The sequence below is a fragment of the Trematomus bernacchii genome, unplaced genomic scaffold, assembly GCF_902827165.1.
Source record: "Trematomus bernacchii unplaced genomic scaffold, fTreBer1.1, whole genome shotgun sequence".
In the NCBI taxonomy this organism is placed as follows: Eukaryota; Metazoa; Chordata; class Actinopteri; order Perciformes; family Nototheniidae; genus Trematomus; species Trematomus bernacchii.
The window spans coordinates 1,056,903-1,070,456 of record NW_022987641.1 but is presented as its reverse complement, the minus strand read 5'-3'; the positions used below and the strand labels follow the sequence as shown (position 1 = coordinate 1,070,456).

The window sequence follows — 13,554 nt, the reverse complement described above, 5'->3', positions numbered from 1 at the left end:
GGCGATTTACTCGGAAGGCTTCAGTAGAAGCTGCTGGGAGTCCCAGCAGCTTCTACTGAAGCCAGTCCCCAACTCCGGGGACCTCCGGCCGGGGACTTCGGGTGGCAGTATACACCATGAAGTGGTTTGCGGCCTGCCAGTAAACCCAAAGCAGAAGAAGACGAAGTGACGTCAGCGGCTCATTTGCGTAATCTTCCCTCAGGGAACTTATTCCGGTGTGAACGCGATCTGTACTAAGTGCCCTGGGGTAATAAGTGCCCTGGGGTAATAAGTGCCCTGGGGTAATAAGTGCCCTGGGGTAATAAGTGCCGGCACTAAGTACGGCAAAGTACTTGGTGTGAACGCGGCTATTGACCCAAGATCCTCGTTTCTCTAACAGGGCTTCAAAAGAGGGGTTTGAGCAATATGAGGCATGGCTACAATGGGTGAACTGTTTGGTATTTTGAAAAAAAAACTTCACACACATGTTTTGTATAGGTATGGCCCTACAATATATGTTTCAAATATAGCATGATAGGTCCACTTTAAGTTTGTTTTCACACACACACACCTCTACACACATCGAACTGCCCGATTATTCCCCCTATTACTCGTTTTATGAAGGAGATGCCCGGTCCACAAGGCGCATGACGTGTGTGTTTGTGCTGTGCTCAGTTCCGCTCTGTATGTGTTCGGTGTGTTTGTGTGTGTCCGACACCTGCATTTGTTTTCAAATTACCATGAACAGTAATTTACACACATCTGGCCAACTCCATAGATATATGTGTGTGTTCCCAAATGAAATAAATGTGTTTAATCTTAATCTCGATGTAGTGCTCAGTGCTGTCGGAGTGCAGTGGAACTCTTGTACAAGCGTCAGTGCCGCTTCTCGGCGATTACCGTAAAGGCCCGATTAATTGCGCACTCAAAAATGAAGAGCAGCTGATTTGACCAAGCAAACGCGAAAGACGGCTGAGTTGACCGCAGTACCGGAACGGACGACAGTATCTTAATATCTTCTGAAAACAAATGCCAGTGTCACACACACACACACACACACGCCCTGGTGACCGGACATCTCCTTCATAAATAGAATAATAAGGCGTAATAATCGGGCAGTTCGATGTGTGTAGAGGTGTGTGTGGTGTGTGTGTGTAGAGGTGTGTGTGGCTATAACTAAGCAGCCTGCAGTCGCTCTTTAGCTGTCTAATGAAGGTAAACACAGCGAAGGCTGTGTGTAAAGGCCGCTACACACCCACCTGAGACCAAAGAACGCGTACCGAAGGCGTCCCGACTTTTACGTCAGCTACGTCGCCTGCGTCGGCTACGCCGCCCGCCTACAAACACACCGCAAATACTTCAGTCGACGAGTGTCAATAACTGTCCTTACCAGCAGGCAGCGGTAGTGTGAACAGCCAATCAGAGTGATTGCTTGGGCCGACTTTCTCTGACCTCCCGCGGCCGATTCAACATGTTGAATCGGCCGCGGGAGGTGTGAAAAGGTGCCGTAAAGAGACGACGGTGCGGGACACACCAACCTGAGTAGGGCGCCGCGAATGCCCGACTGCCTCTGACGGCTTCTGACTCCCAAAATCGGGTTGGTGTGTAGCCAGCTTAAAAGGCACAGCTCCATTTCCTACTTGGCGAACCTGTAACTTTCTTGTGTGCATGAAAACGTATCTCTTGCGCACGAGAAAGTATATCGTGATGAGCAAAACCATGTCACTTGGCCCAGGTGGTTTCCACAGAACGGACAAAACATGTTTAACGACCATAAAGGTCCATAGGTACCGGCGGTCTATCCGCCAAAACAAACTTAAGTTTGTGTCAATCACTTGCACGTCACTTCACTGATGGGCATTCCCTTTCCGGTTTGATTCTCTAGTTTGTTAAAGTGTTTCGGCAAATGTTAAAGTGTTTCGACACTTGTAAATTTCTCTTTAGCTTTGTAAAAGTGTTTCGCATCTTGTTAATTTGTTTTTTCTTTGGTAAAAGTGTTTTGCTGATGTAATTTTGTTTTATAAAATGTAATTTTGTTTTATAAAATGTAAATTTGTTTTATAAAATGTGAATTTGTTTTATAAAATGTAAATGTGTCTCAAGCTTTGTTAAAGTGTTTCACACTTTGTAATTGTCGATTGCACCTCTCAGCCACCGTACTTTACAGCTGATGTGAAACGCAGCGGGGGAGTTTGGCTGCCTCTCCCTTCCTTCCTGCTTCCTCTCCCCAACCAACATGGTCATTAATACTGTTCTGTACCCAAAACCAGGATCAATTCATACCAAAAAGCTCTAAAATATAGTGTTTATGAGTACTGAATCAATGCCATAGCAAATGTATAATATTGTTAGGATCTGTAAATGTTCTTGTCTATTCAGGACAAACAAACACACAAACACAAACACACACCATTTCTGATACTAGGAGGTTCCAGAGCATTAGTTTGGCTGATGGGGCTAAAAGTAAGGGCTGACTATTAGCCTGGCTTCTAATCAATGACTTCTGTTGGTGTGTGTGTTTGTGCGTGTGTGAGAGTGTGAGAGTGTGTGTGTCCATGCCCAGAAAGGCGGGGTCTTCAGACTGTAGGGAGTCCGAACCACTTTTTTTGCTACCGTATCTTCAGATGGAGGATGTCATCTGCATTGACTGGTTTCGCTTTTAAAGTTTGAAAGTTGATGAATCTGACGAAATGTATTCATATAGAGTAATAATGCTTTGGAACTTTTGGGGGGTTTATGGCTTTTTAATAGCTTTTAGTCTTTGTGCATTCACAAAAGAGGGGCGCTAAGTTCAGCCTCTTGTCATTTTTTTCAGTCTCCTACTCTCGGACACGTTGGATCATAAGCTCTGAAGGGCCTGGTGAGTGACTCAGTTTCTCTAGTGTTTTAAACTACAGTGTATGGAGCTATTTCAGGGTCATAAGTTTTGATCATTCAAAAAAATACAATTTATTTGAAAGTTCAAGTTTTTATCCTGAACTTTGAAAAATACAATTGAAGGTGAAAAGCAATGTGAAACCTGAAAAAACAAGATTTGAAACTGAAAAAATTATTGTTTTGAATCTGAAAACGTAAAATCTGCAACTGAAAAAAATAAGGATACAAATATCAAAATATGTATAAAAGTGAAATATGAAAATAAATATTTTATTCAAAGAAATTGCTGAACTGAATCAAAAATAACATTCAACCTGAAAAATGATTTCAAATACTTATTTTTGGTTTGAATACATCAAAACTTATGACCCTGAAATAGCTCCATAACAGTGGTGCTTAATGGTGTTTAAGGATTATAGTTAAATGTATTCATGTATGTATATTGATGTGATAAAATAGAGAGCACAGTAAGATAAAAGGTCCCAAATAGTGCACCTTAAAATGTATTAATTGGGAAAATACACTAAATACATTAAGGAAAATTCTAGTACAAATACAAATCCTGGAATAATAGGTTAAATAAATCAGTGGCCGAAATGAATACAATAAAATCGAATAAACAAATAAGTAGTTTCTTCCATATCCTCATTTTGAGTTAACAATGTACAGAGTAAAACATTTTGTCTGGTTTGAGAGAGATTTCCCACAAAACAGTTTTGTTATGTTAAACTATTATGTTCTTGCTGGGATGGTGATGCGTTCAGCTTATTGCAAAGGACTTTTACAAAGCTGCCACCATAATTCGGTTACATTTCAAACCCAGGTTTTCTGCTGTAAATTCATGGGAAGTTTGGCATACAACTCCTTATTAATCTGATAGAAAAAATAAGAGTTTCTTCATGTTGGGAGAGGGGAGGCGGGGGAATCATCCCTATCATCACTGATCTGGGTCAGTGGGGGGGAGGAGTCCCACAGCTGTTACACACTGCTATATGGATATCCATATGTAGTGTGTGCATGTCTGTGTGTGTCACTCAGTCTCTTAAGAGTTCATGCTATGAATCTGTTCTCTCTGCAGTGTGTGTGTGTGTGTGTGTGTGTGTGTGTGTGTGTGTGTGTGTGTGCCAGATTGTGTTACTGCATTTTCATTTTCAGAACAGCATGAGCAGATGTTTTACTTTGTGTGCTTATAATATGCAAAGGCATGTTAGCTTGTTGTGTCAGTGCACGTAAGCTTTATTAACCTGACATTGTATGTTGTGTGTGTGTTTGTTAGTGTGTATGTCTGACTGTGTGTCTCTGGTGCGTAGTTAAATGTAGCTTAATGGATGCAGCAGCAGACAGGCATTGGGCTGTAGTCCTGTCTCTGCTGTACCTCATACAAAGTTTAAATGTAATTTGGGTTTTCTGTTGTGCAGTTTTAGAGTAAGCAGTCAACACAGGATTACTATTGAAACAATTCATACAAAACTGTTAACATGAGCAAATGTGTCTGTAGTCTGTAGCCACACTGGGGACTGTTTATTACCCCAGAATAAAAGGTTATTGGATGTTGTAGTCTTACCAATAGTGGGGCTAACTGCTGACCAACTTTATCTTCTAATCTCCTAATAATTCCAATCCAAATGGGTTTTAACGGTTTATCCTAAGGTGTGAGTTTGGGTTGTAGTCTTTTTGCAAATTTTAGCGTGTCCTAATGTTCAATTACCTGTAACTTATGTTTTGCATTCGTTTGAGGTTAAAAAGTTAGGTTTAGAGTCAGTCCTCTGAGCATGGTTACCGTCATACAGGCAGATTTCACAACAACATAATCATTTCTCAACACAAGTGGAAATATAAAAAGTATTCACAGAACATTTAAAAAAGGGGTAATGGAAATATATTACTTGATGAATGTGAGATTTTGTAACCTACAGTCATTTATTGATCGTTGGATTTGCAATATGGGACACGTTTACAGTATTAGATCAGTGCTGCAGCACCCTGTGTGTTAGTATACATGTCCATGTGTGGCAGTGAAAGTCCACTAGGTGTCTCAGTGTGATTATATTACAACATTGTGTCAGTCAAGAACATTTTTCTCCACCAATCCTAGATACACTTCATTTCACGGTCCTGCCACGAGTCTTTTCCCTTTCCTCTTCTTTTTTATAATGTTCCTCTTTTCTTTCTGACATCCTCTCTTTTACTCTCTTTCATCTTCTTTCATTTCCCCCCTCGTTTTTTCTTCTTTCTTTTTCACTTTTTTCCCCATGTTAGATGACTTCAGTTAATTCAGATCACTGCCACATTTCCTTCCATCCATTTGCTTTCTTAATCACAGCAGAAATGCATAGAGTAATCGAGCAGGTGAGAGATGATGAGAAAGATTAACAGGGAAAGAGAGGAACTCATCCAGAAAGAAAAGCAGCAAGAGGGAAAGACAGTAGGTCAAAGAGTGAAAAGAGAAAAGATGAAGGGGAGAGATAGTGTTTGTGTTAATGTGTGTGTGTGAGAGAGTGATATAGGGATGGAGAGAGGAAAAGGAGGGATGGAGGGAGGAGGGGTTTAATCCTGCCTGGATTATAAACTGGTCCCGGACAGCAGGAAGAGATCCACTGGAGAGAGAGGAAGTCCTACTATCACTCTATCATCATTCAACCATCATCATATGCGTGTCCCAGTGCTGCATGGTTTTGGATCCACCAGGAGCTCAGCAGGATGGAATAATTAAAAAAAGGGCGGCAGAAGAAAACTCTTTTGGGAATATATGTGTGTGTCCTGCTTGGGAATGCCTCGCTAACTGAACTCGAGGGAAGCTCACCGGGACGCCCCCATCACTCTCCCTTTTCCCCCGGCATCCTGTAGAGGGGGGAGCATGGAGGAGAGAAGATAATAATGGGAGTAGCAGAAATAGGATTAAGGGGTGTAGAGAGGGAGGTGTAGGAGCATGGCGAGAATCCGTTGTGTCTCTTGGAGCGCAGAAGTGACCTTTGACACTGGAGACAAGAGCTTTCCAGACTGTGCTGTGTGCCGGGGGGTCCAGCTGAGCTGACATCAAATCTCTATCAGACTCTTTTTATTGCTCATCAGTCGTATTTGAACTTTCCACATGTCTCAAAGGAAATGGTTTTAAAGCTTTGACCACATGACATAGTGAGTAATCACTGCTATTCTGTATGTTATCATTTCAGTAAGTGTATCAATCTTCCTCTAACCCACTTTTGGGATGCAGCTTGTTTTTCTTTTAAATTAGCATCCTGTGTTTCCAGACGGCAAATGGGATTGGTTCAATCTTCTGGCTAACAGGAAGAGCAGCTCTTAAGTTTCCCACTCAATGACTGTGGCTTCTCAGAATCAATCTTAGAATCCACTACAAATCTTAAATCTGGGGCAGCTTTAAGGAGGACATGCTTTGTCTGTCGTTGGGTGTCATAATGCCCTCGGCTAGTCTCTCGGAAAACTTTGGATTGGATGTTTGTATTTTTGTAATGCTTGTTTTGCCTGGCAAGTTAAAGGTAGGGTAGGTAAGTTTGAGAAACCGGCTCGAGATACACTTTTTGTTATATTCCATGGAATGCTCTTAACATCCCGATAGCAATGAATATCTTAAGTGCTTTGACAAAAAATCCATTCAAAAAATGTCATCTGTGGAAGCCGTAGTACTGTAAAAAGCACGACCAATCATTTTAGCCGGCCCGGCTAAAATAACTGGATGGCCTACCTGCCTGTCAGCCTTCCATCTGTGCACAAACTTATCTCGTGCCCTCATTGGTCATGTGCGCGTTTGTGTGTGTTGGAGGAGGGGCTCTGTAAGGAAGTGGCAGATTTTCTCCGGTTGTGTATTTTCAAATTCTAGAGATCTCGAGCCGGTTTCTCCAAAATTACCTACCCTACCTTTAACCAACAATTATTATTTGTGCCTATACTTTGATTAGTAAGATGTCAATTGTTGTCCTTGTGGTACATAAAGAAACCCAATGTTGTGGTTTCTAAATGTAAGGTTAGTTCTTTCAGCACACTTTTTCTTTAACACCCCACATCTTCATTCATTTGATTTACTTGCATAGTAGTTTTTTCAACAAAAAAAGCAAAGAAATCCCACCGTACATTACCTACCCAGGACCAAACAACTTCCATCCTCGTGCACTGTGGCCTGAGCATTTCTAAACTCACTCTGCGCTCTCCTTATTTAATCCTTCTCTCTTTGGAGCCAGCGAGCAACAACTGCTGCAGGGATGAACCGCTGGAGCAGGGGAAGTGGGCCGCGCAGAGGGAGGCTGATGATGCTGCTGTGGATTATCCTCTCCAGCTCGCTGTGCCGCATGGTCGACGGACAGATGAAGATCTCACCGGAAACGTGAGTACAGTTACATTAGAGAACACTCACAGGTTAACCCCAGGGAGGGAGCCATCAGGGGGGGGGGGATAAATCATAAAGATCACACAGGATTTATAAGGAACATATTTACCTAATATATTAATTACAATAATAGATCTATATTTGAGTGCCAATTGTGTCTCGACTGACTCAAAGACTCATTCTTAGCCATCAGTTAAAACATTTGATTGATACTTCCTTAAATCATCCAGTTAGGAGACGTAAAGAAGAACTTCAGACTTGGCAGTTTGTAGTATTGCTATGTGCGCTGCAAATTCCAGCAAAAATAATAACAATAAAAGGTTGAACAGGCAGCAGGTCCAAGTGGTTCTTCTTAATGAAATATGTTCACTGCACCTCAGAGACAGCATTACAGTAGGTTCATCCTGTCACGTCTTTCCCTTCTTCACATTTGCATAAATAACTAACTTTGCTTTCGTTTTGCTAACATAGCAAATATTAGTATGCTAATAAATAATATATGCTAATATAGAAAACTAAATATATATATATTTATTTTACAACAGTCATTCCTAGCACCTCTACGTTACCAACACACTTTTATATTTCAGAATAAACACATCAACAAAAGGTTTCAGCCAACCAATTAGATGATAACATGATGTTCTATGACTACATCCTCACAGGTCGACAGATTGAGACACAATGTGCTAACAATCAGCGCTGAATATGTCTTATCTGACCACAAACATAGTGCTTTATTTAGACATTACATCAGCTATTGTGTGGTCGTTTCCCCGTGGACGCCCTGGCAGATCTGCAGCTCCTGTCCTTTTTACAGCCTCACGTGATATAGATGAGTCAATGTGTTCCTTGCATTTTGGCTGATTACTCCACACAGATGCATATGGGCCATATGGATACCTGTGGGTGGGGGTGTAGCCACCTGCCAAACTATCAATGACTACACAGCCTTTCTACAGTTAGTATGCTGAAGGTGAAGTAGACATGTGCTACATTTAAATAAAATCAACACAAAATGATTATGTTTAATACTTATTGTTTTATGGTTTGCTTGTCTTCACCAGTTTGTCTATTGAAGACTAATGCCAGAGTAAATTGGGACGTTTAGAATAGAGTATATTCCACCTAAACGTATTAAATACCAGCATGCTAATATTGTGATTGTTAGCACAGCTGCTAACTTGGTAGTAAACGCCGTCGTGTTTACATGTCAACTGATCCACTGTGCAGTCAAAGCTTACAGTATGCAGGACAGCATTTGATATATTGCATAAAATACGTCTTTTGGTGTTATTGGAAAAACATATTTAATATCAACATTGGAACCAAAGAAAATACATCACGTTCTTCATACAGTCCTTTTGATTTGGATTATGTCCTTTTAATTATGAACTGTAATATGAACTTCTCAAACCATATATTTTAAAAGGATCATGTTCTACCTGGGATAGGAGGTCTGTAAATACAGTTTTAGAAACTAGTTTTAGAAAAGGACACTGCTAACCAGGAAATATTCCCTCTACATTTCCCAGGTACAAAGATGGCTGTTACACAAGGGAATTGCAATAACTCCTAATGCCTTGTTGCCTCAGTGGTCAGTTTTTCTGTCTCACTTCTCTTTTGGAATGAAACGCTGCGTTTGTGTGATCTCCAGAAACCAGACAAAGCTCTTTTTCCCTGAACAGCTTTCAAACCTCCTGCTGACTAAAAACACTAACAGATCGATGCCGTGCTGTCAGTCCACAATAGCCTATTAACTGTGTGTGTGTGTGTGTGTGTGTGTGTGTGTGTGTGTGTGTGTGTGTGTGTGTGTGTGTGTGTGTGTGTGTGTGTAGGGGGGTGAGAGGTACACAGAAATACTCTGAATTCTTGCACTAAATAGATGCTGTTCAATTTCGAAATCGAGTCATATAGATTAATCATCCAACACAACTAAAGCATGATGGATGGTTCAGTCTCAGTATATACATGTGTGAACCTGTGTGAGACTCAGAGTGTGTGTGCTGTCACACAGCAGGCTCTGGTGTTACGTGGGAGATTAAAGCTCCAGTGACATCCAGGTTCAGCAGGCCAGCACAGGTCACTGAGCCCAAAATGCTTTGCTGTATCTGGGGAAGAAGTGGCAGCACCGCCCCGCTGGCTCTGGAAGTTAGCTTGTTATAAGGACGTTTCAGGCCAAGACAGTCAAATTTTTAGCCTCTGAGGGAACATCGCTCTGCTGCCAGGAGGAAAATACATCACATATTTAAACATCAAGGAACTGACACCCTAGACACCCTGATGGAATGCTGTGAATTAGTGAATTTTTATATTAAAAATGTTGAATTTTCCTGCCTTTTGCCCTTTAACGGTACCATAGAGTTACAGTACCAACTGCTTAGGAACTGGTCCATAGTTGACCTTAGTGTGACCTGCCTAATGCCCTGTCTAATCTGACCTCACTTGGCTGGTACAGTGGTATTGTAGCACATTGTATGTTCTTTAACAGCATGCCGTTTAAGAGGCACTACAATGAGAGTGCAAAAAACATTTAAAAAAGCTATTTGACCATCTCAATTAATAAATACCTATATTTATCAGTCAAAAGTGTACTTGATACTCCCTTAACTCATCCAGTGAGGAGACAAGAAGAACTTCAGACTTGGCAGTTTGTGTTATTGCTATTTATGTTACAAATTCCAGCAAAAATAATAATACAAAAAGGTTGAACAGGCAGCAGGTTCAAGTTCAAGTTAATATATCACTGCACCTCAGAGACAGCATTACAGTAGGTTCATCCTGTCACGTCTTTCCCTTCTTTACATTTGCATTTATAACCAACTTTACTGTAGTTTAGCTAAACTCTTGGGACAATCCCTTAACTCAGGTGCAGCGATCTCACTCATTTCAATCGAGTGTTTGCTATCTATTAACATAAAATATGAAATGTATTTATAATACAACAGTCATTCCTAGCACCTCTATGTTACCAATATTCACATTTGATAATGAACACATTCTCATATTTCAGAATAAACACATAAAGTCAGCTAGTTTCTAGTCCCAATGCTAGCAGGCTAGCTATGATAGCTCTGTTTAACTAGCTGTGAGCTGGCTGGCTCCCCATTGGTTGAGCCATCTGTCATATCCTGCCCACTCTAACCTCTGCTACCTTTCCTGCTTGGCAGACATAAAGGATTTGTAGATGTACTGCATATTATAGAGCGCAGAGTGACCTCTTGACTGACAGCTTTTACTGTCACCTGAACACTAATCTGTTTGAATCTGTTATTGTTGAATGCAGGGTCACCTTTTAACATGATTGGCTTCCTAAGTCAAGGGTCAGCTTTAATAAAGACTGTCCTATTGACCCTTCATTTTCATCAACTAAATTAATCAATTTAAAGATGTCAGGAATTCTAGTTTTCTAAGACATGTTCAAACAATATTTGCTCCACAGATGTTAAACACAATGCAATATTGTTAAAGGGGCCGTTTACATCAGGGTGCATTTCTTCAGTTTATTAGATGTGTGTAGCTTTTTAGCTAAATATAGGTATTATTGGAAAAGGCCATATAGCTCTTCTTTAACTAACACGTTTAATTGCCAGAATGTCAGTTTTTTCAGTTTTTTTTTTTCAAATACAGTAAGCAACCCTTTAACAATGTATTACCAATAACAAACAATTGAGTTACTGATAAGACCACATTTGGGTTGCCATGATGTGAAAAAATGCTGATTGTGTTGCCGCTCTACTTCTGCAAAAGGGTTGCATTTATTAATGTGACATACATGTTGGGTTATTGCATTGTTGTCATAGATATTGATAACAGTTTTGATCATCTGTCACTGATCATGTCTTCTCTGTCCAGGGTGCAAAAGTGGGCTGTGTCCTTCAGCAAAGAGATAGCTGCTCTGTCCGCCAGATACTCTGGAGCTAAACTGCTGCAGAAGGTAAGAGATTACACACAGAAGCGTATGCGCACATTATCAAATACAGACACACGCAAATGATGTTGGACAGAAACACAAATCAGATCAACCAGGCAGGTACACAAACATACACGGCATTGAAATAGTATTCAAGGCATCTTAATTTGATGTGTTTTGAGGTCAATTAAGATGAATGATTGTGTGTTTGAGTAATTCCCATTTCAGACAGACATCAGTGATGTGATGATGGTGGTGCAGCTTTAATCCCTTTGATTCATTATCCCTAACATACAGTGTATGGCTTTACCAGAGAATGTACAGTACACACATAGATGAGGTTGACATCCCAGGATCAATACATTCAAAGCTACCTAAAGTTACAGCTCGACCTCGTCATGATGGCTCATTGTGGACATTTTCTGATCATTTCCGTGCTTAAAATGAGCAGATTTACACTATTTCTGCTGGCAAATACAACAGAAAAGGAGTTAAATCTAAGAAACAAATGTAAATGCAGAAGCAGAAATTGCACCTCTGTAAAATAGAGATGGTTATAGAACAGATGACATCATCACATCAGACTGAGGTGAGCGGGGTCTGCATCTCCTCCCCCTCCCCTCTGCTCCGTCAGCCAATAGGAACACGATTGACTGGCATACATTTACTGTACAACATCTGCACATGGCCCTGAGAACAATGTGATGACACAGTTAATTGAATAGCACATAAACACACACACATTTTTGGTTTGTACTTTTAAAACCGTTGATGTGATATTCAACATAAATGTCATGCTCATAAGCGGTAGTGCGATAAATTAAATGATTTACCTTGAAGATTAAAGAAGACGGCATGCTTGTGTGTGTGTTTGTGTGTGTGTGCGTGTGTGCGTGTGCGTGTGCGTGTGCGTGTGTGTGTGTGTCTTTTAGTAATTAAGATGTGCGGTCTTTCTCTGCATGCCACCCTGTAGAATCCCTAGCAGGCCCATTCACCATCTGCCACACACACACACACACACACACACACACACACACACACACACACACACACACACACACACACACACACACACACACACACACACACACACTGTTTTCACAGAGAGATGCACATACTAACCAGCTTCTTCTATGGCGTATAAGGCATATTTATTCACAGCAGTATGTTGAGTGATGTTTTAGCCTGTATTCCAGACTGGACTGACCTAACATCCCCCCAATGCTTTATTTGTAGGAACTGTCCAAATTAAAATGCACACGGCATGTAAAATAGTGCCAAACTTGATCCAAGCAGCCTCAGATAAACAGTCGCAGTACAAGTGATGCTGCTGTAGTTGTCATAGTAGTAGCAATAACACAAGTTGCTGGAGTTACAGTATCTGTTATAACAATATTTATATTTAAGTGTCTCCTAGTTACACACTTTATCTTTTTTTCTAGTTAGTGAAGTGTAAAAAGCACACATTGCATTAGTTTAATCTCTGCAACAAGAAGCCATTAATCACCCTCCTCTGTCTAATCGATGGTCCTCTGCTTATCTGTGGAAAATGTACTGCCTCTGCCTTCATGCCTGAGTAAACTGAATAGGATATTGAGTGTTGTGTTTGAAGATAATACAGAAATTGTTGGAGCATTACTTTTCTTGGAAAGGGTTCTTTTATGGTTGTTTGCAGTAGGCTAGTAGAGCTCTTTATTACCCTTTTTCCCATTTATATCTGTTTGTCTGTCTTATCTGTGTAATATTGTCTCCAGTGTAACGGAAATTTAAAAGCTTAATGTGTGAAAGTGGAAATAGAATATGACAATTGGGCATTCATTTGTTTTTCCTCAATTGTCTTAGTTGTCAGACTGAAGCTGTCTTACTAAAGGGCCCATTTGTTAGTAAAATGTCAATGTTCTCTTCCCTTTGTATAAGAGGACATTGTTAAAGCTCATGTTCAGGTTCATATCAGTATGTAGTGTCTCTACTGTGACATGTCTCCATGCTTTAATGTTTAAAAAGCTCTTTATTTTTCTCATACTGCCTGTGCTGCAGCACCTCTTTTCCCCCTCTGTCGGAAACCAGAGCCCAGTCTGCTCTGATTGGTTAGCTGGCTGGCTCTGTTGTGATTGGTTAACCGCTTAGAGATGTCGCGCCCCTTAGCCTATCACATACAATGTGTTTAAGTGCTTGCCAATAGAAACGCGAGTGTTACACAGTGATGTCACTATGGTACAGAAGTAACAAAGGTGTCCAATGGAGGCGTTTTGTGTGTGAGAGAAACTCTGGAGGGAACACTGGGATTTTAGCCTTTGAAGACCATTTACATGCACAAAAACCTATTGGGGCCCCTTTAAAGAAGGGTAAATATCTCACTGAGGATAATAGAAAATAAAACAAAGCATTAACTGAAATTCTATCATCCGTCATCACTATTGAAGCTTTTATCATCAATGCCGGA

The 13,554-nt window shown here is 40.7% G+C and overlaps 1 protein-coding gene across 1 annotated transcript in view; it reads left to right on the top strand.

Moving 5' to 3' along the window:
- Nucleotides 1–5,951: 5,951 nt before the first annotated feature.
- Nucleotides 5,952–13,554, top strand: part of cacna2d4a (calcium channel, voltage-dependent, alpha 2/delta subunit 4a) — an 87,746-nt gene continuing 80,143 nt past the window's right edge. Inside the window, exons 1-3 of the mRNA XM_034133323.1 lie at nt 5,952–5,991; nt 7,053–7,195; nt 11,054–11,135. Of these exons, the coding sequence (XP_033989214.1) occupies nt 7,074–7,195; nt 11,054–11,135 (204 nt within the window). The 5' untranslated portion in view covers nt 5,952–5,991; nt 7,053–7,073. The remainder of the gene's footprint in view (nt 5,992–7,052; nt 7,196–11,053; nt 11,136–13,554) is intronic.